This window comes from Rhinolophus ferrumequinum (assembly GCF_004115265.2).
Source record: "Rhinolophus ferrumequinum isolate MPI-CBG mRhiFer1 chromosome 15 unlocalized genomic scaffold, mRhiFer1_v1.p scaffold_54_arrow_ctg1_1, whole genome shotgun sequence".
Lineage (NCBI taxonomy): Eukaryota > Metazoa > Chordata > Mammalia > Chiroptera > Rhinolophidae > Rhinolophus > Rhinolophus ferrumequinum.
The window spans coordinates 3,241,222-3,265,901 of NW_022680357.1; the positions used below are offsets into that span (position 1 = coordinate 3,241,222).

Consider the following 24,680-nt stretch of genomic DNA (forward strand, 5'->3'; position numbering starts at 1 on the left):
GATCAGTGGTCTGGGAGGGGACGTCTGGGAAGCAGCTGTGACAGTGTGCAACCCCCCTCCCCAGAGAAGCCGCAGTGCAAAGGTTCAGAGCAGCCAGGGAACAAGACGCCTGGGCTCAGACAGCACTCGGCCCCTTCGGACCGAGGGTGACAAGCTTGTCTCCCCATCGGATCTGTAAATGCGGGCAGTGGGGTCACTTCACAACCAGTGAGGGGGGCTACCCCTGCCCACCCTGTGCGGCGGCCGCGGGGTTACCTTGCCACCGGGGGTCGTCACCCAGGATCTTCTCGATCATGGCCTGGCTGGCCAAGACGCCGGGCTGCAGCTCAGGGATGCCCCCTCCACCGCCGAGCTGGCCGTTCTGTAAGGCTTCCTGGGCCTGCAGCTCCCTACAAACAAACAACACATCGGTGACGGCTCTGGGGGTATCTGAAGGCCTTCCAGAAGGTGAGAGAATCACTTGGTTCTGTCACTTTACGGAGCCGCCCTCATGGCACCGGAGAGGCTGGCGGCCTGGAGGGTTCAGAACAGGTGTCCCATTTCCCGTGGGCGCACCCCTGTCCCGGGATGACACAGCCTGAAACGCTGGGGAGGTGAGGGGTTTCCTGCCCACCCCGCCGGGTGCAGGCCGCCCCCTCACCTGATGTCACACACGGGTGGCCGCAGGTCTAGGGGGCCGTGTGCGAAGGCGCAGTGCAGCCCGTTCTTCACGCAGTGGCCCCGCGCGTCTGTCTCGTGGATGCACGTGCCGGTCTTGTAGTAGCGCAGGTGGTACTTGCGCTCCGTGTCGCCAGTCGTCCGGTGCAGGTACGGACACCTGGGAAGCAGAGGGGTGACAGGCGCCATCTGGGCCTCAGGGCCTGGGGACAACAACCCTCAGTGCCGACCTGCTCCGCTGCTCACTAGCACCCGGCCAGCAGCTGGCTGTTTTCCTTCACCCAAATATCTGCTCTGAGTGAAGGATGAACGTCACCAGACAGAGCACCTGTCCTGATTTGGGATCCTCCCCCAAGGCAGCCAGACCACCACAAATCCCTGTTACACATGTTAGAAAAACATAACACTGGATGTCAGTGGAAAACATCCTTTACAATGTTCTGAATATAGTGTGAAAAAATAAAGTTCACCCCAGGACGCAGCCGTGCCTTTCCTGTTTCTTGACAAGCATTATCCAATAAAAGGTTGGCGGCCCCTCCCATTCCCCCATCCAGGTACTTTCGGGGTCCTCTCAAGGGAGGGAGGGAAGGGGCCTGGGGAGAAATACAGGGGCCTGGACATGGCTGGAGGAGGACATCGGTGGGAGATGGGCCAGGAGAGAAGTGGGCGGTGGGGAGGGACAGAAGGAGCAATGTCACCCCGGCCACGCAGGGCCCAGAGCCACGTGTTCCCTGGGAGAGTCACACTCGGCTCCCCGAGCAGTGACAGGGGCTCATGCTGCAGAGACACGGCAGCTGCACAGGTGGTTTAGAAGGTTCTGGTATATGTGGAGCATGGGGATTGAGCCTGCTTCAAGGTCAGTCCCTCCAGACGAGAGACACAGAAGGAGGGGCGGGGATACACCAAGGACCCTGAATGGTAACGTCCCCTCGAGGGGCCCAACGAGCAAGGCAGGGGCCTGTTGCTCTCTGTCCCAATCAAAGGACAAGGCCCCTCACCTCCCGCCATGGCTAGGAGCGCCGTGTGAGGTGTGGGGAAGGCCCACCTTGCTGTCTGCAGACCCCTCGGGGGGGTCGCTCCCCACCCAGAGCACAGATGGTTGGCACTTTGCCATCTGACAGGACATAAAAGTAAAATAAAAACGATTTAGGGCTCATCCCGCTTGGACCCCTATCTTATAAGATGAGAAAACAGAGGCTCAGAGTTCAGACCGCTCACCCCAGAACTAACTGAGCACCTGGGGTGGGCAGGGCAGGAAGGGGACATAGAGGACACTGTGCCACGGGAGTCCCCAGGCCCTCAGAGCCAGTCGAGCAAAAGTCAGGTTAGAAACCCGCTCGGGGCCCAAATGTGCACCCGGAAGAGCTGGACGCAGGGTCTCGAGAGAGATCTGTGCACCAAATCATAGCAGGTACGATTCACAATAGCTTCAAGCTGGACACAACCCAAACGTCCATGCGGTCCATCCAGAAACTGGACTATTATTCAGCCATGAAAAGGAATGAAGCACCGACACACAACAACGTGGGTGAAACCTCGAAAACATCCTCATAAGTGAGAGACGCCAGACACAAAAGAACAAATATTATATACTTCACTTCTCTGAGGTCCGGAGAGCAGCCAACGTCATGGAGACAGAAAGTGGAGGAGAGGTTACCAGGGATTGGGGGAGGGGAGAAAAGGGAATAACTCTTTCACGGGGACAGAGTTTCCGTTTGAGGTGATGAGAAGAACTTGGAAAGACAGAGTGGTCACGTTCGTACAACACCGTGAATGTAATTAACGCCACTGAATGGCACAGCTAGAAATGGTTAAAATGGGAAGTTTCATGTTGCATATACTTTATCACAATTTTAGACAAAGCCCACTGGAGACAGAGAACAGAGAGAGAGGAGAGAGAGATCTTTTATATATTTGTATTGAAATATACCTACAGAAAAGAGCACAGGTCAAACCGGGGCGGCGTGTGGCATTTTCACAAACCGACACACTTGAGTGAACGCACCCAGAACAGGGGGAGGGGACACAACCAGGAACGCAGGGCGCCCCCACCCCGATGGACACGCAGGGAGCAATGACAGAACTTTCTTGAAAGTGGCAGAAACTAGAAATAAGGCAAATGGCCACCGAGAGGCAATTCTTTCAATAGATGTCATGATGAACGCCTCCAGTGGAAGACCAGCAGTCGTGACAATCACTGAGGATCCACGAGAAAAAGGAAAAGTGGAAAATGGAGAAAGCAGGCTACAACTTGGTCTTCGCTTTGTGAAAAGAAAAAAAAAGTAAGGAATTATCACTATATCACTATATATATATAAATATGAAAAAGGAAACGTCAGGCATGCGTGCAGCCTCTCCGTGCCCACATACAAGACAACTGTTTCCCTCGTGTTCCCCACAAGTAGTTCCAAGAAACGTTTTTCGGAGATGGAAATGAAACGGTCAAGTATTAGGATATTTACTCTATGAAGCGTAACATGCACTTGTCTACAATCCCTACGACCAAGTTCTATTTTACATTTCAAGCCCCTCCAAGCCTTTGCCTGCGTCTTCACACAGCACTGGTTTGGAACTCAGCTTCTGGCGCCCAGAAACTGGGCTGCGGCTGCCACGGGAATCCTCTGTCATGCCAGGACCCTCCCCTACTTTACACATAACTATGCGGATAAATATCACTAACCTAAAGCACTTGAAGAAACAAAGAGACCAGGCATTCACAGAGCAATGGGCTAGAGAAATAAACAAAGAACTTACAAAACAGAAAACACAGCTGGATCTCGACCACTGTGTGAGGTCGAGTTATCTCGCCTGTGATGAGAGAAGCGCACATGGAGAGCCCCCCCTGCTCCAGGGCAGAACTGCACAGTTAAAAATGGTTCAACTGGTACGTTTTACATTACATATAAGCAGACACTGTTGCCGGCAGGGAGGCAAAGTGTTGCGACCTCTGTGCAGGGAAGGCGGCGGATGCATTTACTATCGTATCACTAGTGAGCCCACTTCTCGGAGACCTAGCCCAGAGACAGCTGGCAAAAAGAAAAGAAGACGTCACACAACACTGTCACTGCAGGGCTGTCTGTTATCACCAACGGCTGGAAACCACCAAAGTTCTGGAATCAACGACAAGGGAGCTCAGTGCAGCTGTGGGAACGGGAGGAACACCCGGGAGGGGCTGCCAGGAGGTAGCGCCAGGGAAAAATGCTAAGGAAAGGGTGTTCATATAGCAAGGTGGGAGGCAAGAATATATACCGTGTTTCCCCGAAAACAAGACCTAGCCGGACAATCAGCTCTAATGCGTCTTTTGGAGCAAAAATTAATATAAAACCTGGTCTTATTTTACTATAATATAAGACCGAGTACAATATGATATGATAGGATATGATATATGACAGATATGAGATGTGATATAATATAATGTAACATAATATAATACAATATAATATAATATGGGGTCTTATATTAATTTTTGCTCCAAAAGACACATTAGAGCTGATTATCTGGCTAGGTCTTATTTTTGGGGAAACACGGTATATCTGCTTATATCAATATCAAAAAACACAGAAGGAGGGAGCTAGCTACTGCTTAATGGGGACAGAATTTCAGTTTGAAGATAGAAAGTTCTGGAGATGGACGGTGGTGATGGCTGCCCAACAATGTGAATGGACTAACCGCCACTGAACTCGATACTTAACAAAGCGAAGATGGCAAATTTTATGTTACGTATATTTTACCGTAACAAAACAATAAAGTAAAACAATTTAAGCTAAGAAGGAAAGCCACTGTTTTCCAAAAACGGTTACAGTCTTCAGAACGATTTCTGCATCTACTACGAGTATAGCATAGGAATTCCACAGTCTGGGGAGACGGGGACCAGCACACCAGAGCTGAAGCAGCCTGGCAGGTTTTTCTACAGAACCCACTCCGCACAGGTGTGGTGAGCAGGAAAACACCTCCAGCATGACCTGCGGAAGGCTCCTGATTTCCCTGATGTTAAACCTAAATTTTCCCTTGTTCCCTAACACTCCCTCAAGGTAGCTCTGAGCATCATTTAGGTTGGGCTACAGTACCATCGCCATGGCAACCAGAGTCAGGCCAATGCCTCCCGCTCCCCAGCACTGAGCACCAAAGGGACACTACTGTTTCACTGGAGGTGTGTCACCTCCTGCTTATTACACGACTGAAACCATGAACTGACCTTAAAATACTGGAGAACATTTAATGAGAAGAAAATGGCTTCACCTTAAGACCATCGAAGAGGTGGAAGGGAAAACCCAGTGGCAAAGCCACGCCCCCTCCTGGGGCAGGGAAGAGGCTGAAGAGGCCCCAGGGGTCAGCCCAACACCCTGCGCAGATTCCCTCTTGCAGGAGGAGGGGACGAATCCCTCCCCGGGGCCACAATGCCACCAACTGGTATGGCCACTGCCCGCCCCGCAGCACCCGTGACGTGACCTAGTGTGATGTGCTGATTTCAAGGTGACACCCGTGGTTCTCAAACCCGTCGACAACAATTAGCAACCCGAACGGTGTCATTAAAACAGGGCTCCACTGATGGCATGGCGCAGGGGCACGTGCTGGACACAGCTCCGTCACCATGCTGTGGAAGCACTGCCCCACGATGGGAGAACAGGAAGGGACGTGCCAGGGGCTCAAGACGGCCCCGCGTCTCCAGGAGAGCCTGAAATTGTCTCCTTCCCTCTGGTACCTCTCCCCTAAAACAGAATTCGACCACCAACTCAGACCCACAGCACGCCAAGTTCAGTCTTTGCGTGAGACCAAGGCAGCCACCAAACTCAGATGCACGGGACATTAATACCTGTCTGTGAGCCAGGCCGGGGCTGGGCCATGGCACCCACACCGGAACGGGTGTCAGAATCACCTGGAGGGCCTGCTAACCCCAGACCATCTGCCAAGAACCTCAGATCTGCATGCGGACAAGTTCCCAGGTGACGCTGAGAACCGGTCTGGAGGCTGGCCCAGGAGACCCCTGGGTTGAGAGGGACACAAGTGTGACAGAGCAGGCACACCAAGCCTAGGACACACAGAAAGCTTTCTCTAAGTCTACAAGCTCCACAAGCGCACCCGGATTCACAAGGGAAAGCCCGTGGAATCACACATCATGGGCCCACCCTAAGGGCCTGTGCTCCCAGATATCCCACGTGCAGTGGGGGGAAATGGCAGGGAGCCTTACAAAGAATAAGACAACACTGGAGTCACCTGGCAAGTTACACCACATAATGGGGGGAGGGGCATTTCTTATTAAAAACAAGAAAATTTGTAATTGTGGAGGTCAGGGACCGCCTGTCTAGGGCAGGAGGAGGGTTAACAGAGGAAAGAAGACATGTATTTCCTACACATATAGTTGGGGACTGCTTGAATTGTTTTCCACCAAAAATGTTCACCTGGAGGGGACGCTCAGACCCCTGGGAGGGTCTTGTCTTTTTAAATGTCAGAACCGAAATCTATCAACGCCTGACCGGCGCTGGGTGGTGCACATACGCTGTATCCTGTAGCGGCAGGTGCCAACCACATCTGGGCTCCAGGTGTGAAGACCAAGACCGGCGCTGACAACACATGGGCCATGAGAACACACGGCCCGCGCTGGGGTAGCAGGACCAGCGAGGGGCCTGGGGCCGTCCACACCGCATGCCTCTCTCAGGACAGCTTTCACGATGTGGCCGGACTCCGAGAAACGAGAAACGTCCCCACAAGAGTCGTTTCCTGGAAGCCCCAGCCCAAGAAATACCTGAGATGGATCCGCCCAGGTGGTAACACCGACCCTGTAAAGCTGGGCCCGACCCCAGGTTAGGAACAGGTTTCCTGCAAGGCCAAGTCTGTCCGGCAGATCAGGGAGTGCACGCAGAGCTGCGGACCCTGGCAGTCCCGCGGCGCAGCTGGGAGACCAGTTCCCACGGGGGCGGGGCTGGGTTCACGTGACCCGGACGGCCAATCGCGACCCGCTCCGGGGAAGGGGCGTGTCCCCCAGAACAAAGAGCAGTGGGAAAGGAAGGACCACGGGACTCCAGCGCAGAGAGGACCCTCCGAGGTCAAAGGGGTGCCCTCCCACCTGGGAAAAAGGGTGACAGCGGAGGCGTGACGGCGGGGAGGAGGCCATCGAAGGAAGGGTAACGGGGGAGGGGAGGGTGATGGCCCACCAAGGAAAAGGGGTGACAGTGGGATGGAGGATGACAGCAGGAGGCCACCCAGAGGAGATGGCGGGAGTGCCCACGGAGGGAGGGGTGTGACAGCAGAGGAGGCTGATCCCCTGCCAAGGAAAAGGGGTGACAGTGGAGGTGCCCACAGAGGGGAGATGACAGAGGGAGGATACCAAGAGGTGAAAGTGGTAGTAGGGGTGTGACAGCAGGGGAGGGGCCATGGGAGGAGGGTGATGGCAGGTGTGTCAACCCTCCTGGGGTCCCCATCCCCTCCTGCCCCACCGCTCAGCCTCACGGTGCCCTGTCACCTCACTAAAGGGTTAGCTGAGGGGTCTTTGTTCTTTGATACATATTCATGTTTTGAAATAATAGGTTGGTAGTACATCCGCTCAAAATAGAAATTTCAAGAACCAATGAACTGAAATAAAAGGAAGGCCCCCTCTTTGCTCTGAAAGGTAGCGTCAATTTATGAATTCCATGGCAACTCTGCCATGAACCCGGAATATGTAAATCAACAGGACAAACTCCGGGCCATTCCATTTGTGGGTGATGAGAAAGTCCATCTCCTATGGAATGAGCAGTAATTACTAAGGAGAGATTCCCCCAGGGAGATGGCTGGCTGTCACACACATCCTAAAGGGCTGAAGCAAGTCATCTCATGTGCTCAATAGAAGTTACAAAACAAAATCTTTAATAAGACACATGTGACTTTCTTACTGTGGATAGATGTACGAAGGATGCCTCCAAAATAGAAAATGTCAAACAAGCACCTTGGTCCCACTCATCCTGCTTCTCATTGATAACCTACATGCCATTTAGACTACATGTTCATGTTTTTGTAATGAATAATTGCATATTACTTAATTACTATTTGAGCTCAGCTTTAAATGACCACCTTCAGGTAGGTGTTCACTGCAGCACTCTTCATCCCAAAAAAACTAGACATCACTCCATGCCCAGCAATGGGGCTGAATCAACACCAGGACATCCAGACCCTGGGACCAGAGACAGACGTTAAAACATGCTTTCTTTTCATGCATTCAAAGCATCACGAGTAACTACTGCCACTTAGTCCCCCATATTGGACTCTGGGACTGAGTGAGACACACTGGATGACTGGATCAAGGCACCAGGGTCAAGTAGCAGGGGCCCCCCTGGGCAACTTGGGACCCAAGGTCCAGAGGGGCAACTGACGTGACCAAGGGAAATGGGAGACCTGACGCAAGGCCTCAGCTAAACAAAAACATCTCTCTCCTGAAGACGCATTTGCAGAAAACATCGGCTCAAGAAGCAATTAAATGGGGTACTTTTCAAACTTCACAGAAATATAACAATCTTAACCAAGGTGGAGCTGGCTACATTATTTCAACATATTTCAAGCTGCCTTCACTACAACACTATGTAACTAACTGCTGTTCAACTAAACACCTTTCAGTAAGTGTATAAAGTTGGTAAGATTACTACAGATTAAAAGTTGACTCCCTGACCTAAGCATTTTGGAAAATGAAGGAAAACAGACTCACACAGGTCTCTGTGTTCAGTGGGGTGAAAACTGTCTTCAAAAGGAAAAGTACCTGGTGAATCGTCTCTTTTCTAAGGACCAGGGAATGGCGCCTGAAGACCACCCCCAAATCAGACCCCATCCAGACAGAAGCTGAATAAGCTGTTCTTTTTAGAGGGCTGGAGGGCACAGTGACACCACCCCACCTCCTGGCAGGAATGGACAGCCTCCATCCTACCTGAAACAACCCACAGGAAAAAAATCAACCCTCCCCCCCACACACCAATCTCTGCACCTTATATGAATATACAAGCTGACTGTACTTTCCCTGTTTTCCCATTCTACATATTTCAAAATAAAGACATCTGTTCATAACACCATTAGGAAACTTGTAAAAAAAAAAAAAAGTCAACCCAAACAAAACCTTGATTTCTTAAACTTTAAAAGTGCTATATACATGACAGTCTGCAAATAACTTTCCTATCAATTATTTTTTTTAAATCAAACATGTACACAGCAAGAAAGGAAACATTCCACATATATTTGCATAGTATGAGCAGATGTTCTAACAAGCTCAGTTGTTACAAAAGCAACCTACAACTGAAGAAATAAAATGGTCCTCAACCTGAGAGCTGTACCCATTAGGGCTGGTTCTGATGCAGGAAATTGGAAGAACCATGTGGCAATGAAAAGTGGAAATGAAGCAAATTCGGTTTGAACCATGCAAGGGTTATTCCTGAGACACACATACGGTAGTGTGTGTTCCCACACTGGCCTAAAGATAGAGAAATGCCCCAATCCGGATCTCCAGTCATGGTCTCCCAAACACTTCAGAGTAGAGATAGGACCCCCCTGTTGATGCGTGCCAGGTGCTGAAAAGAACCAGGGGTCGGCCCCCATAGGCAAGGCCAGGCCGAGGGGCAGGGCAGCAGGCGCTGTCCCCCCCCAACACACACACACACACACACACACACACTCACTCGTCGCCGTCGGGGCACACGCCGCTGGCCTCGTCGTATTTGGAGCAGTACACGTCCGGGCTGTAGTTGAAGGTGCCGTCGCGCCTGCGGAGCGGTCTGCGCCGACGCTGATTTAGGAAATGCCAATGGAAACAGGTAAATGGCCTGTGCTGGGTGCACTTGTGCTGCGCAAACAGGGAGCACTGTTCTGTCCTAAACTCCTTTAGATACCTAAAAAGACAAACAGCGTTGCGGGTCGCTTCCGCTGCCACCGCCGCCGGTGGGCGGCCCTGGGACTCGTGGGCGGGGGCCGGACCCCGGGGGCCCAGGGTGATGCGACCCCAGGCGCGACCCCCACTCCCGAGTCCAGATGGCCCCAGACTGCCGCTCCCCATCCTGAGCCCGGGTGTGCTTCCCGGACCTCAGGCCCGATCCCCCAGACCCCATGCACAGCCCCTCCCCCCATTCCGACCACAGACGCGACCCCCCAACGTTAGGCGCGACACCGCAAACCCAGGCGCGCCTCGGCCCCCAAACCCAGCTGCCATCCCCGACCCCAGGCGGTCCCGGACACCAGGCGCAGCCTCCCATCCCTGATCCCGGGCTCGGTCATCGACCCCACTCCGAGTCCAGATGCCCCCCGCCCCCCGCCCCCAGCACAGGCGCGTTCCTCGGATCCCAGGCATAGTTCGTCGATCCCAGGCACGGTCCCCGAACCCAGGCGCCGGCCCCTCATCCCCGAACCCATGAACGACTGTTACTCCGATTCCAGATGATTCGAGACGGCCGCTTCCCCACTCCGAGCCCGGGAGCATTTCCCCAACCTCAAGTGCGATCCCCCAGACCCCATGCGTAGCCCCCCATGTCGGCCACAGACGCGACCCCCAACTTCTGGCGCGACACCGAGACCCCAGCTGCGCCTGACCCCCGAGCCCAGGTGACATCTCCGACCCCAGATAGAGGTAGCTCTAGTCCAGATGGACGCCCTCCCCCGACCCCAGGCGCATTCTCCGCGCCCCCGGGCCCCAAGGGTTGTTCCTCGACCCCCAACCAAAGGCGCGTGGACATCCTACCCCCGGCGCGTTCCCCCGCCCCCAAGCCCAGGTGCCACCCCAGACTCTGGGCGCCGCCTCCCGACCTCAGGCAGCGGCAGCCCGTGTCGGATGGTGTGGGCCACCCGCCCGGAGCTCAGGCGACGCGCGGAGGCCTGGTGGGGCGTAGGCCGGGGGTGGCGCGAGGGAAGGGGGGCAGGGGCCGGGGACGGTGTGGGGCCCCAGGCCGCACCCGGCGGCGGCACCCAGGCCCAGAGGAGCGCGGGCGCGGGCGCGCGGACCGGGGGCGCACGGGGCCGCCTCCGCCCCGCTCCCGCCCCCGCAGCGGCCGCCGGGACACTGACCTGTAGTGGGTCGGCTTCTCCGTCTGCGGGGGGGACCCGCTCAGCGCCGCCGCCGCCGCTTTCGAAACCGACGGCATTTTCAGTCAAAACAATGCAGCGCGCATGCGCCGCGCGGGCCCGCCCCCGCCCCTCCGGATCTCCCCCCTCGCGGAGCCCACCCGCGCCCCTCGCCCGGCCGGCCACGCCCACCCGTCCCGCCCTGGCCACGCCCCCAGCTGGCGCCTCCGGGGAACGCGGCCCAGCGAGCACCCGGCAGCTAGCGAGCGCCCTGCGCGCCCCGCGGGGACCCCAGACCCGGCCCCGCCAGGGACACACCCCGGGCGCGCCGCCGCCGCCACTCCCGCTTCGCTGCTGGTACACAGCGTCGCCCCTACCCCCGCGGGCGCCCAGTCGTCCACGTGCACACCCACCGACCCCCTCTGCCCGCCGGACTCTGCTCGCCCTGACAGTGCCCGCTGAGACCCCGAGCGGGTCCCGGGAGGTGATGGAGCCCGCAGGTCCCGGGTGTTGAAGCACCCTCCCCGGCTGCTCACAGTCGCGCTTCACTCTTTCATTTACTCTGACCCCGTGCTGGGTGCTGTGACCGCAAAGAACGGGTCCAATCGCTCAGGGCTGCGAGTGGGAGAGGTGGGGAGCCATAGGGCTAGAGGGCACCGAGTTTCCTTTAGAGACTATGAACATGTTCTAAAATTAGATTGTGGTGATGGGTGCCCTCTGTGAACACACTAAACACTTTATAATTGTCTTATTTTAAATGGGTGAAGGGAATACTATGTGAACTATACATCAATGAAACTGATTTTTAATGACGAATCCAAGAAGCTCACAAAGGGGAGGGAGACACGCCCATCACCAACAAGATGGGAACTCAGGGAAGGAGGCAGGAGCTGCCCAGCTCCGCTGGCCCTGGAAGAGGAAGCAGGTTCTGCATCGTCAGAGCAGAACCCAGGCCCAGGGCACGTTATTTTGGAAATCTGTGGTCTACAAGACATTTTTTAAAAAAAAAGTTCAACCTGGTTCGTAAATTAAAAAAATGCAAATGACAGCAAAGCGGAAGGAACCCTGGAGTCGGCAGACGTTTTTTGTTCTGAACTGCACCCTGCAACGTTGACCGCCTGCAGCAAGACAGGCCCTTGAAGGAAGTGTGGCTGCGAGGTGGTGACCTTCACAGAAAATGATTTGTTCCATTTCTGGGAACTCGCATCTAAAAAAGAATCAGATTCAGACAAAGGTTTATGTACAAAGACAATTATTAGTGTCATTTAGCAAAAACTTGAGAGTACCTCACAGCCCAGTAATCGGGAAACGGTTAAGTTCTGAGTGCCATGATATAACGACAATGCTACCTGAAAATTGTGACACGAAAAATGTTCCTATTTAGGTGAAAAACAAAGCAAGATATACAGATCCAGATATTTGTTCTCAGGTGTGTAGGTTAATTTTTGAACTACAAGTAATATAGTAAAATAACAAAAGTTATAATTTGTTGGTGAGGTGAATGATTCGCTTCGTATGTTCATATTTTTAAATGAATTATATTACCTCTACAAACATTACATATAAACCTGGAAATTAAAATGGCAAAAAAAAAAATCAACATGATATTTTCTAAGAAAATCGAGCAGGAGAATGAAGCAGAGGACAGTTTTTTGGCAGAGGAATAAACAGATCTTGGACTGCCAGGAAGGAGGGAATGAAAAAGAAGTCTAGGATAATTTCAAGGTCCCTAGCTTGGAGGGATACATAACAAAGAAACAGGTTTGGGGAGAGATGAAATTCATTTTGGACCTACGCGTGTTTCGGGAATCTGTGAAGTCCAGTATAGATATAGTAAGGGCCACTTCAAGATCAAAAGAAGGAAGTTGGGGCTGAAGATTTAAAAATCTGAGGGTAAGAGATCCAAGAGAACTGTGCTAGTGTCCTTTTTCATGCTTTTGAAGACTGTTATTAAAAGGCTGGGGTAGTACCCAGACATAAAATAATACCAGGGCTCTCACTGCGAGTTTAAAAGTGTTTCTTTTTTGGGCGGAAACACACAGCACTGTCAGAACCTTCCAAGATGGCTCAGTTGCTTGGAAGACATGAGACCATTTAACCTCCTCTTCCTTGAATTTTCTTTAAAACCATTTTATCCTCCTCCTGCCCAATTTCTCATCTCACGAATCACTGCAACTCCTTCTGTTCTAGCATGCTTACACCGGTCCTCTCCCTCTCAAATCCTTCTTGAGTGCTTACCTGGGGAAGTCAATGTGCCAAGCACTGTGGGAAAAATAAAAGCTACAGCCCAGTTGGGTAAATAAGACAAGCATACTACAAAACTAGTTAAATAATAAAAGGATTTCATTAACAGTTCACCTGTCCACCGGTTCTGTTGCCACCCCTCTGCAAAGTCCAGGTGTGGGAAGGGTCTGCCCACACTTGCCAGTGGGCCTTGGGTCCTACTTTTGCTCATGACAAAACCCAGAAAAGCCCTCCTTCATAGCTGCCCTGGGGGCACTCAGGTTCTATTGCATGTGGTATAATGTGTCATCAAAAAACAATACTACCCTCTTGTGTTTTTGAAAAACTGTATATTTATCTACACACACATAAAAAATCTGGGAAGGTAAACAACAAAGTATTAACAGTGGTTACCTTTAGGTGGTGGGATTATCGATGTTTCTGATTCTCTTCCTTTTGCCTTTTAGTGTCTACTTATCCATGTAAATCACATTGGTTTTCTCATATGAATTACTTTTAATTAAAACAAAAATTCTCATTAGTTCTGACTTTTCCCCCCGCAGGAGCTAGTGAGAGTAAAGTAAGCGTTCGAGTTTGAACGCCTGTTGCTCAAACAAAAGAGTTCACAACCAAACAGGTCACAACCACACGAGGCCAGAGGGAAAACGTCTTAGTCCTTTGCTCCCACTGGGACTGACAATGTAACGTGAGTTATGATTAGGTCAATCTTTGCAAACTTTGGTCTCTCCGTCTCCATGCACATACTTGTATCGGCCGCACCTCTCTGACAAGCGTAATTTACCAAGGTGTGCAAGACACTTAGAACGCTGAACCCTTCAGCAGAAGACGTGCGAGGAGCCAGTACACCACCATACAGCCAGTGGTTTTCAAACATCCTAGGGAAAGAAACTTCCAATTAACCTCGGCACCATAGATATGCCAAGAAAAAAACCTTCCACTAGGAGCTTACGTAAATAAAGTCTTCCCTTTATGCATCTTGTATTTAATGCAGAATGAAGCAGGTTTCCTACTAAGCAGCACTTGAAAAACATATCATTTAGATACCCAAAATACTGTAATGTGTCAAAGGAAAAACTCATCAGTTTTATTCTACTCAGCAAATTGTTGCCTTGCTAAAAATAAACATTTGCAGACAGCCGAGAAAGTTCCATTGTTTCTGGTATTGTCTGATAATGTAGTCCACAATTTACATTTCTTTCCTCAGTTCCTATCCTGGGGAAAAAAAGAAAAACAAAGGAATTGAAAAAGGACTAAAAACTTCCCTTTTTATAATGGGATGCCATAAAAAGGTATTGGCTTAATTCTACATCAGCAAATTAAAATTTATTATCAATTTGTTAGTTTGTAAAACTAACATCACTTCATACACACCACAATCCATTATAAAATAGAAAGTTTAACTCTCCTGCAGTCATTCTGTCTCAGAAAGCAAATGACCTGCAAACTGGAGTCCACCGGATTACAAGCGTCACCAGAATTGCTTTGGAAACATGATAATGTACAAAATCACATCCAATACCCCACACGCTGCAACCAAAACCTTTTCTATGGATCTGAAAAGTCTTTGGGACGTATTCGTTGGACATCAGGTATCCGGCAAGAGCCGGTTCGTATCTGCTGACATTCTGCTGTCCTTCTGGCGGGGCAGCGTGGCCAGGTGCGCCATCCCAATCCTTTAGTCTGGATACGCGCATAACCACCATAGAAACTGTCAAACACGACGTCAAAGCCCAAGGGCAGTCACCCCTTTAAGTTGTCGCCCCGTGGGCAGCCGGAGTTGCAGGTTCCTCCTAACGATCGCTAGCCTCCAGCGCCTCTTCCTCCAACACCTGTCTGACGAAGCGGTCCGCGCCTGTCTCCTGCCTGAGGAAGCACCAAATGACCAAAATCATGAGGGACAGGCTGAAGGGCAGCACCTTCCACCAGGGCCGCTGCTGCTTCCTTCCCAGGGAATGCTCCACCGTCCAGCGGGACGGGTTGGCTTTGCTGGAGGAAAACAGAACAGGGCGATTAGCGTCTTCTTCTTCGCCCTCGGCCGCAGGCTGGGCCCGAGCCCGGCCCCTGGGCGGCGGATGCAGGCTTCGGGAAGGCCAGCGCGACAGCCTCAGCGCCCGGACGGCCCTGGAAGAGAGAGAGCAGTGAGCGCGTCGCCCTCAGCGCCCGCCCTGGGCCCCGCCGAGTCCGCACGGAGCTCACCCGGCCGCCGGCACACCCAGGACACCGCACAACATGACCCCGGCACTGCACTCGGGGCCGCGGCGCGCCACGCTCCCATCACTTCCGTCGCGCAAAACCGGAAGCCGGATGCCGCTCCAGGTCTCCGCTCACGACTGCAGAACGTGGGCCCATTAGCGCAACGGAAATGACGCGTATTCTCCCGGCGGCCTCTTTCGTCGCAGGCCCGGGCTCCGCGGGGCGCGGAGGCATGCCGGGAAATGTAGTTCTCCGCCGGCCCGAAGAGAAAGGAGCGGGCCGGTCCCCGGGTAGCAGCGCCGGGATGGAGGCCGGCAGGCGGGGCGCGGCTGTGGTCCTCGGACGAGCTGGCCTCAGAGCGGGCTCCCCAGCGGGCCGGGCTCGCCGGAGATCGGCGCCCTCCGCCTACACCCAGCGCTGGAGCAGCCCCGGGACGCCTCCTCCCCGCAGCCTTGCGACGCCCCGGTTTGCTCTTCCTGAGACTTTCAGCCACGGAAGGCATCTTGTCTCCTCGTTTAGTGTTCCCCACTAGGACGGAGCTCTGTGAGCACAGAGCCTGCCCGCTGGTTCTCCCCGCCCCGGAGCACCCCTGCGCCCTGAGACTTGTGCTGCTGTGTGACCGCAGGTCCATGCCCACGGCCTGGCGCTTTCCGTTGCTCTGCTGCGTAGGAAGAGCTGCGTCTGCACCCAAAGCCACTCAGGCCGCGGAGCTGGCCAAACCGCTCTGCAGGACAGGCATTACACGCACCTCTCAGCCGCAAGGCTGTGATCCCTCACCCTACGCAGCAGGGCACACCTACGGCTCCCACGGGGAAGCTGTCTTGCCGGACACATCTCCCTCTGCTGGCCGGTGTGCACGTCCTCGCACTCGTGGACTGAGGCTGCGGTGCGCTCCCGTCCATCTTCAGGAGTCAAGCTGGGAGGGAGCCTTTCAGACTGTCCCCCGGGGCTCCCCGATCTACCTGGTTACCCAGTTGGCTTCATACGGAAGCTGCTTAAAAAAACAAAGAAAAGAAAGGAAGCTGCTGGAGCCTTCTGCCCTCAAGGCAAACTGGCCCTGGCTCTGCTAAGCCATCCTGTCTGAAGACCACATAGGGGTACCCAGGCACCATCACAGACTCTGTGGAGATGGGGGGAGGGGCGGACTTGGTGACAAAATCAGGTCATGAGGCCATCCTGTGAACTCTTAATATGCTGCCTCCCCAGCTCAGCATCTTTGCCTCTGGAGGGTCGCTCTCTTGTGCCTGCCTCCTGCCATCAGAAACACCAGACTCGGGACCAATTCTGCGCTCCCAGGAACTCTGGAGACATTAGAGCAAGGGTGGCAGGCTGAAGGTGTTCTGAACTCAGCAACATCTGGGCATCCTCCCACCCCAGGAAGTCCAGCCCCAGAGGCTGGGTGGCTGCTCAGCTTCCAACCCAGGACTGTGTTCAAAGCTGCTGTGTCAACAGAGGCACCTGTGTGCACAGATCCTCCTAATTGGGCCCCGCCCCCCACCCCCAGTTTCACCCCAGAATCATTGCCAAAGCAGCTTGCCCACAGGGAACCCAAAGAGCACCCATGGTGGGGGGAGTTGGAGGTATGAAGTGTGGGGAGAATGGCACAGAACCATCTTGCTGTGTAGCATGGAGGGTTCCTGGAGGAGGAGATGAAAAGGCCCTGAGGTTAGCGATGGGGCCACTGATTGGGCTGATGCAGCCACCGGGTTGGAATGCGTTAGGACATAGGGCACAAGCTGCCCCAGGACAGCAGAGTTGGGGCTGAGCTGCGAGGCTTGGGCAGGGATTTGGGCGTCACCTGGGGAGGGGCCACTAAGCCCATCTCAGTCGCGATGACTACCTTGGATGGGTGACAGAAGACACCTTGGTTGGGCGACTCAACCACTGGAGACCCCACTTCATCAGCTGTCAAATGTCATGTCTCCTTAGCAGGCTGCTGCTAGGAGGACTGGGTCTGTCACATTCACCCGAACCTCAGCACGTGACCTTATTTGAAAATAGGGTCTTTGCAGATGTAGTTCCGTAAAATGAGGTCATACTGGATAGGGTGGGCCCAAACCCAGTGACTGGTGTCCTTATGAGAAGAGGAGGAAAGACACCGAGGCACACGGGAGGAGGCCACGTGAAGAGGGAGGCAGAGATTGCAGGGATGTGGCCACAGCCAAGGACTGGCAGCAATACCAGAAGCTCAGAGAAAGACTGAAACAGTCTCTTCCCTGGAGCCTTAAGAGGGTGTGTGGCTCTGCTCACACCTTGGTTGTGGGTTTCTGCTCTCCAGAACTGTGAGAAATCGACTTCCTGTTGTTTTAAACCACCAAGATTGTGGTCGTTTGTTCGGGCAGCTTCAGGAGACTGAGACAGGCACCCAATCACAGAGTCACCCTGCTTCCCGACAGTGTGCAACCCGGAGCAAAGCCCTCACCAACGCTGACCTGAACCCACAACCATTTTTCTTGCCCTCCCACTGAGACCCCCATGTCCCCATGCTGCATGTTCTGCCCCGCTGCAAGGGACATAAACCTACCTTGTTCAACCAACCACAGGTGTGTTCCTGGTGGCTTTGGCTGGAGGGGAGCGACAGCCCCACACGCTGTAGTGTACTCGACTGTCGAATGTAGTGGAACCCAGAGTGGGCAAAGCCACAACCAGAAGCGTCCGGGGGGGGGGGGCCCTGTGTCTCGGGGGCCCTCCCTTCCCTGACCCCAGCAAGCCCGGCCGGGCACTGGGTGACAGGTGCCTGGCACTGCCAGCACTGCCTACTCTTTTCCGCAGCCACCCCCTCCGCCTTCCCAGGGACATAAACTAACACCTCAGCCTCATTATCTCAAAGCACACAGAAAAACCTCACACGAGGCCTAATGTCCCACTAATGGCCAGAGAGGCTGCAGCCCTTGTGTGCCCAGGGCCGGGAGTAATTCACTGTAGCGCCACTTGAGAGCTGACATATTGGAGCTATTGATTTTCCCCGGGGAGATCAATATGAGAGATGTGGGGACAGCCAGGTCCACCGCCTTCTGAAGGGCAGAGCCTTTCTCCCGGGGACGACGGAGGCCTGACAACGGCTGGGGGCTTGTGGGGGTAGGATGGGCACACACCTCCAAAAGGCCCGACACTGCCCAGAGTGGGAGGCTGGCTGGGACCAGGTGCTGAGACATATGTCGGGCTCCAGGCCTGGCAGACTGAGCGCCTCAGTCGTCACCCCCACTCCAGGGGCCTCGTGGGTAACAGGGAGCTTGAGACACCAAGGCACTCAGCCTGGCTGGCCATCCAACACCGGCTGGACATGTGTAGGCAGTGATTCTGGGGAAGTGTGTCTCCACTGATCAGGGTCCCCTTCGGGTGCCGTACCCCAACCCAGCCTTGCCAGTAACAAAAGCCAGAGTTCAGCCTGCACCTGCCAGACTCCTGGGTCCATCATGAACATGGTTCAGGGACAAGGAAAGGGATCATTCATTGACACCCTACTAAGACTCCAGATCTGCTTAAATCCCTCTCACGCCTGTCCTGCACTCTTACACCCTCAGACGGTGCCTTGTTGAGCGCCGTCATTGATTGCTGGGACTGGTGCAGTAGCATCCTCCCCGTCTCCGTCTTAGCTCCCTTGTCCAGGTACCTGCCCCACACCGTGCTGCTAGGTTCCTCTTCCCAAACACCATGTGCTCTGGTTTCTTCCACACTCCAGAAGTCTCCATCCTAGACTGGGGTTTCCTCCATGGTCTCTGGTGAAGGAGAGAAAAGCACTGGGAATATACCAGCAGAGAAGGACGAGGGTCTGTCTGCTGTACACAGAATTCCCATGGCTGGCACGAATGGACACTTGTGGGACCCAAAGCCCCTGACCTGGCCCCAACTCCACGGACCGGGGGCCTGAGGCAGAGGCCAGGACGAAAAAGTAGTCCTGCGGGGGGGGTGTGGGGGGTGAAAACAAGGGCCCTCAGAGGGAGCAGGCCTTGGGAGCGATAACCATCAGGGGCTCTCCTCCCTGTTAAAGCTTCATCCTTAAATTTGGTCCCAGTGACAGAGGGAAGAGCGAGCATCTTGCTTCCCATGGCTGGGAGGAAGGTCCAAACTCCAAGCCGGGCCACGAGGTCCTGCAGGCCACCAATGCCACTGTCCAGCTGATGCTTCCAGCTGTGAATTTCCGTTTGCTGCTTGAAACAAAAGAACACCTCTGCAGGGTCACTTTGTCATGTGAGGTGACATACCCGAAGTTCCTGGGGATTTGGGCCCAGATGTATTTGAGGCCATCATTCAGTCGACCACAGGGGTGCCAGCTCCTGGAGGTCTGGTGCTCTTCAGGCTGTTCCCTCTTCAGGAACACCTTCGCTTCCTGCAGCCTGGCCAGGGGAGCTCCTGTTCCATCAGCACCCCGCCAGCACCCTCCTCCAGGACCTTCTCGAGGGCAGGGCTTTCTCATTCTCAGCCCACCTGCCCCAGTGCCCAGCCATGCCCGGACAAAGGCGGATTGGAGACCAAGCCTAAATGCCCTCCTGGGACCCCTCCACCCAGACTGTCCCTCCCCTTAGCCCCTGCGGCCCCCTGCTGCTGGGCTGAGCGAGGGGGTGTCCCCAGGCTGACTCCTGGCCCCGACCCTTCCTCATCAGCAGCAGGGGGCGCTGTGGCTACATCCCAGGCAGTTGCTGAGGGGGCCCTGGGGTTCAGGGTGGTCACATCCGGGAGCTCCCTGGACCAGCAGGGGAGGAGCAGTACCTGGGTGGACAGGAGCCTAGGGGCCCCAGCCGCCCAGGAGCACCTGGGACCCCGACCCGACCCGGCCTCCCTAGGTTGTGGCTGACAGCGGGGCTGTGTTGGGTCAGGGAACCGGCCATGGCTGGGGGCAGGGCCACCCCACAGCCAGGTCCCGAACAATAGGGTCATCGGACCCCAGAGTCTCAGAGCAGAATGGTACCCACGCCTGAGGTCAGCCTCTGGGGGAGCGAGGACCAATGTGGACGGACTCACGGGACTGATCGCAGCCAGACGCGTCTTACCTGTGGCATGGCCTCTACCCAGGGCATGTTGTAGGGGCCACGATGACCAATTGTATCCGTAGGCCTTAGGGAGCGTGGCCTGTCACAAATCTGTCCCCTCTCCCTGCAGCTTCCCCTGGGGCCTGCAGTGGCCCTGCCCCACAGCCCTCTCCCTGGTCCTGCCCCAGGCAAACCACTTCGGCAGCTTTGAAGATCCATTCATGGCAGGTAACCAGCCTGGCCCCGGGTGGGTCCCATTCTTGGGGTGGAGCTTTTTATTTTCTTGTCACTCTCCCAAAGCCAGTGGTCCTGCCTGTGGACTGAGCACTAAGCTTCTGCGTGGAGCCCTGCAGGTGCCCGAGAAATGACTGGCAGCAATCCGCAGGGCAAACCTGCCTGGCGGCCTCCACTTGCGGCAAAGACCTGGGTGTCACTGGGTGGGTGAGGTGCCATCTCCACCTGAAGGAGGTGAAGGAGGCTGAAGCTGAAGGGCAAGGACCCAGGGAGGGGTGGAGTGGCATTTGTGACCAGTGGACAGGGAGCCCCCATAGCGGGGAAGGAGATCGGGGACCATGAGTGACCCGGGGGCCCAGGGGCCAGGCACACACCAAGCTCAAGGGGATGGCTGTCGTGTCCTCAGAACCTGGACCACCAGATGGGACTCTGGGGTCCTACCAGCTGGCACCACGGGGCTGCTCCAGGAGCAAAGCACCCAGTGGCACCCACCACATGGTGGGGGCCATGGTCATACGGGGAAGGTCCTCCTGGGCTGAATAGCATCCCCCAGACTCCACCTGAACAGCAGAATGTGACCTGTGGAAATCAGGTCTCTGCAGATGTGATCGAGAGATCAGGGCGGGCCCTGAGCCAGTGACGGTGTCCTTGTAAGAACAGGGAGATGTGGACACAGGGCGCCAGCCGATGACCACAGAGGCGAAGGTTGGAGGGACAGAGCTACAAGCCAAGGAACGCCCTGGACTGCTGGCCGGGACACCAGATCCCGGGAGAGAGGCACAGGACCGATAACCCCAGGGCCTCTGGAAGGACCAGCCTGATGACCCTGGAGTTTGGCTTTCTGGCCTCCAGACGGTGCGGAATCCCTGTGTGTTGTCCTCAGCACTCTGTGTGCAGTGATTGGTTACAGCAGCCCCAGGACACTTGTGCAGCTACCGTAGGACAGAGGGGTACCCAGGGAGAATGGTAGGGGGAGGGTTTGACAGGGCAGACCTTCTGGGTCCTACTGATGGTTGTAACTCATTGGGGAAGTGCAGTGAGGACGCCCCCAGGCAGATTCCACAAGGCTGTGGGGGTACCAATCCCCCCACCCCACCCCACCCCCCCAAAGAGGCGTGGGAATAAAAAAGGAACCAGAGAAGAGAGGTGTTATCTCAGCCTGGATCCTGCAGACGAAGCCCTGGGTGGGGGCGGGAGGAGCAGGGGTTCAATGGTAGCTCTGGACCAGTAGGAGGTAGCAGGAGGGGGCTGGGCAAAGGCTGCAGGGTTCCCTCCTGCATGACTCGCCCCACCTGGATGCTGGTTTTTGGCCTCCCTTCCTTGACCGTCCCAGGTGCTGCTGCGGGCCCCGAGCTCCGCTCACCCAGAGCCCTGCACCAGCCAGGATGTTCTCTAGAAAAAGGCTACTCCAGAAGTCAAAATAGCATGAAATTTAATTTTCCGCCTATTTGACAAGGCTTGGTTGGGGCCCCAATCAGCGGCGGAGATAAGGGTCCTCGCCGAGTGTGAGCCAGCTGGGCGTGCGGCAAACACTCCACGGTCCCCGGGCAGGCTGAGGTTCCCCCCTCCGGGCCCTGGTTGCTGGGCGCTAAAGCAAACGGACTCTATTTGCCCAGTCTGCGATGACAATGCAGTCGCCAAATATTTGCCAGCCCGGCCGGCTGCGGAGCCTGGCTATAAATGCTTGAGCCCAGGTGGAGGTGGGCCTGCCCCGCAGAACTGCAGGCTTCACAGGTAGGAGCCGGGCTGGATGGTGGTCTGGAGGGAGCCGGCAGAGGGGTCTGGCCTCCTCCCTCTCCTGGGAAGGCTGTGGGCCCTTCTGCCCAGGTGGTCTTTGGGGACCACCCACCCACACGGAGGGGTCGTCAGCAGGGCTGGGCAGGGCCAGGCCATGGAGGCCAGCGACAGGCAAGCATGGGCTGGGGCTTCCCAGGAGCGGCCACCCCACAGCCCACAGCTGGGGCCACTAGATGCCCCTGCAGGAGAAGGTCCCCAGCAGTGTGAACAAGATTGGGAGGACAGCATGGCCAGCGGGGTGCAGGGAGGAGCGGCGGCCTGTGCGCTCCCCAATCCCTCTGATTCTGAGTGACACCTGTGGACTGGCCAGGTCCCCCAGGGGGTATTTGCTGACAAGCTAGGAGGCCCCTCTCCCACTCTCCACACCGCCTTCCCTTTCTTTCTCCCTCTTCCCCAGGACTCACCCACCGCCTCCCAGCTGCGAAGGGACATTCTGGACATGTCCCTGGGGTGAGGGGACGCTCTGGCATTCAGAATGAGCCCCCACTTGGCTGTGGACCAAGGGGAGAGCTCACCCCAACCCTGACAGTGTCCTCCTGAGCCCCGGCCAAGAGGAGGCCCACCGGCCTTCCCCGACTAGCACTGACCCTGCCAAACTACGGGGTGTTGTCTCCTTTACCCTTTGCTCCCCTGACAGGTAACAAATGAAAGCCTGGGCCCGTGACCGCACTTATTAGAAGTAGACAGGGCAGGAGAGGTGGTACCAGCTCTGAAGCCCCCCACCCAAAGCTGCAAGGGCTCTGGGCCTCGAAGTAGTTCAGGCCCAGCTCCGGGGCTCAGCATGGACATCTGGGGGACAGCGGGATGCTCCCACCCCGATACTCCTTTGAGGGGCCAAGAGGCCTGCCCAGCACCTGGGGAGATGCCACCTTAGCGAGCCTATTTATCAAGAGCCAGAGCAACCCCCCGCTGGGAGAAGGGCTCTGCTCTCCAGGGCCCCAAACCCACTCACGTCCCAGACCCTGCTTTCCCACCGCCCCTGCTTCTCTCTCCTGCGACTTCTCTCCCCCAGGGGACTATGCGAGTGGCACCTCCCTGTCATACACCCTCCCTCCCCGCCGACCGTGCCCCTACAGGATAGGATGCTTCCTTGTAGGGCCAGCGACCGTCCCACAGGCCACTGGCTGTTCTAACCCCTGGGTCTGCACTCTGCAGGCTCCCCCACTCCACTCCATGGTGCCCACCACTCTCTCTCCAAATCGCACCCACTTCTGAGCGTGGCACCCTCTCCAAGAACAAGTAGCCACACAAGCCTGCAGTGGCCAGTTCCACCAAGAGGACTGCGGGGCCCTGACCGCTAACCTGTCCCCTCTCGACCTTCCTCCTCAGCTGGCGCCTGCTGCCCAGAGGCCCCAGAAACTCAGACGTGCAGGAGATGGCTGCTGGCGTGATCCAGACTCTCTGTGACTTCCGGCTGCTTCTGCCGTCCCTTGGGCCCTTCCTGCCCGCAGACCTGGAGCCCCCAGATACTTCTGAGGAGGAAGAGGGGGGCGAAGAAGAGGAGGATGGGGAGGGGGACCTAGAGGGTGAGGGGCTAGGGGGCCACAGCCCAGCCCCCCAGAGCTCACGCTGGGCCATAGCCACCCCAGAAGAGGCCCCTCCAGGTCTGAGCAGCCCAGAGACTCCACTGCAGCTTCTGAGTTCTCCGAGCTCATTAGTGGAGATATCCAAAGGTATTTTGGCCGCAAGGACAGAGGGCAGGACCCGGACGCCTGTGACATCTACAGTGACAGCCGCCTGGTCTGCAGCTCAGCCAGGGAGCTTTACTGTGCAGACCTGGTGCGTCTGGCCCAGGACGGGTCCCAGATGATGACGAGTCCACTGAGCCTGGGGTCCACTCGCCTGGGGTCCCGAGGGGCAGGCGCACGGGACGGGCCTTGGCGGGGACAGGGTTGCAGCCACTGGGGCCCCTGGCTGAGCTGTTCGACTTCGGGCTGCGGCAGTTCTTCAGGTTCCAGGGCATCCACCAGCCGCCGACTGAGGCTGGAGCGGAAAGTACGGCCACATCACCCCCAATGAGCCAGAGGAAGCTGCCCCCTCTTTCTGGAAGGAGCCAGCGCCCAGCCCCCTGGGCCTGCTGCATCCTGGCACGCCTGACTTCAGTGACCTGCTGGCCAGCTGGTCAGCGGAGGCCGGCCCTGAGCTGCCGGGTGGGGGCGCCCAGCCCTGGAGGGGGTGCAGCCGGCCGAGGCCTAGTGATTGGGCAAGGGCTGGCGGGGGCTGAGCTGGGCATCGGGGCTCTGGACTCTTTTATGGCTGTCATGGGAGGAGCCTCCAACGTGGGCAGCTACCGGGAGGACAAACCAGCTCAGGTCGGGACATTCCAGGCCTGGGAAGACAGACAGAGGCTCATCCTGGGACCCAGAGCCGCCACCACCAGAGGCCACCAGGGCAGGGACGGGCAGGGGTCAGTCCTTAGCACCCAACCCAGCCACCCTGGCCCTTGGCCCTCAAAGCTCTTGCCTGCAGGAGAGGAGGATACGGCAGTAGTTGCAGCCCCGCAGAAGGGGTGGGTTCAAGGGGTCGCCATGCTGTGCCCACCCGGACCAGCCCTCAAGATTCCCAAGGGCAGCCCCCCCA

General features: G+C 56.0%; 3 protein-coding genes across 6 annotated transcripts in view; 1 reads left to right on the forward strand and 2 right to left on the reverse strand.

Annotated features, from left to right (window-relative positions):
• Window positions 1-10,793, reverse strand: part of UNKL (unk like zinc finger) — a 38,102-nt gene extending 27,309 nt beyond the window's left edge. For 2 of the 3 annotated variants that reach the window (XM_033101016.1, XM_033101015.1), the window contains exons 1-4: window positions 10,666-10,793; window positions 9,291-9,500; window positions 641-817; window positions 256-389 (exon numbers count right to left, since the gene is read on the reverse strand). In XM_033101016.1, coding sequence (XP_032956907.1) covers window positions 256-389; window positions 641-817; window positions 9,291-9,500; window positions 10,666-10,742 — 598 coding nt within the window. In that variant the 5' untranslated portion in view covers window positions 10,743-10,793. The remainder of the gene's footprint in view (window positions 1-255; window positions 390-640; window positions 818-9,290; window positions 9,501-10,665) is intronic. The other variant, XM_033101017.1, reaches the window with a different exon arrangement.
• Window positions 10,794-11,458: 665 nt separating this feature from the next.
• On the reverse strand, window positions 11,459-17,628 carry LOC117019760 (protein CCSMST1). 2 transcript variants are annotated; one of them, XM_033101886.1, is made up of 3 exons: window positions 15,103-17,621; window positions 13,300-15,027; window positions 11,638-11,869 (listed from the first exon to the last, which is right to left on the reverse strand). In XM_033101886.1, exons 1-2 carry the CDS (start codon window positions 15,135-15,137, stop codon window positions 14,697-14,699), a joined length of 366 nt encoding a protein of 121 aa, XP_032957777.1. In that variant the 5' UTR covers window positions 15,138-17,621; the 3' UTR covers window positions 11,638-11,869; window positions 13,300-14,696. The 2 variants fall into 2 exon arrangements, with proteins under 2 accessions (XP_032957776.1, XP_032957777.1); XM_033101885.1 differs by having other exon boundaries at window positions 11,459-11,869; window positions 14,823-17,628.
• A 4,308-nt stretch (window positions 17,629-21,936) lies between these two features.
• PERCC1 (proline and glutamate rich with coiled coil 1) lies at window positions 21,937-24,296 on the forward strand. The gene is given in 7 exon segments (XM_033101764.1): window positions 21,937-22,037; window positions 23,430-23,737; window positions 23,740-23,901; window positions 23,904-24,049; window positions 24,051-24,092; window positions 24,094-24,250; window positions 24,253-24,296. Coding segments are annotated over 6 exon segments (813 nt in total). The 5' UTR covers window positions 21,937-22,037; window positions 23,430-23,475.
• The last annotated feature ends 384 nt before the right edge of the window (window positions 24,297-24,680 follow it).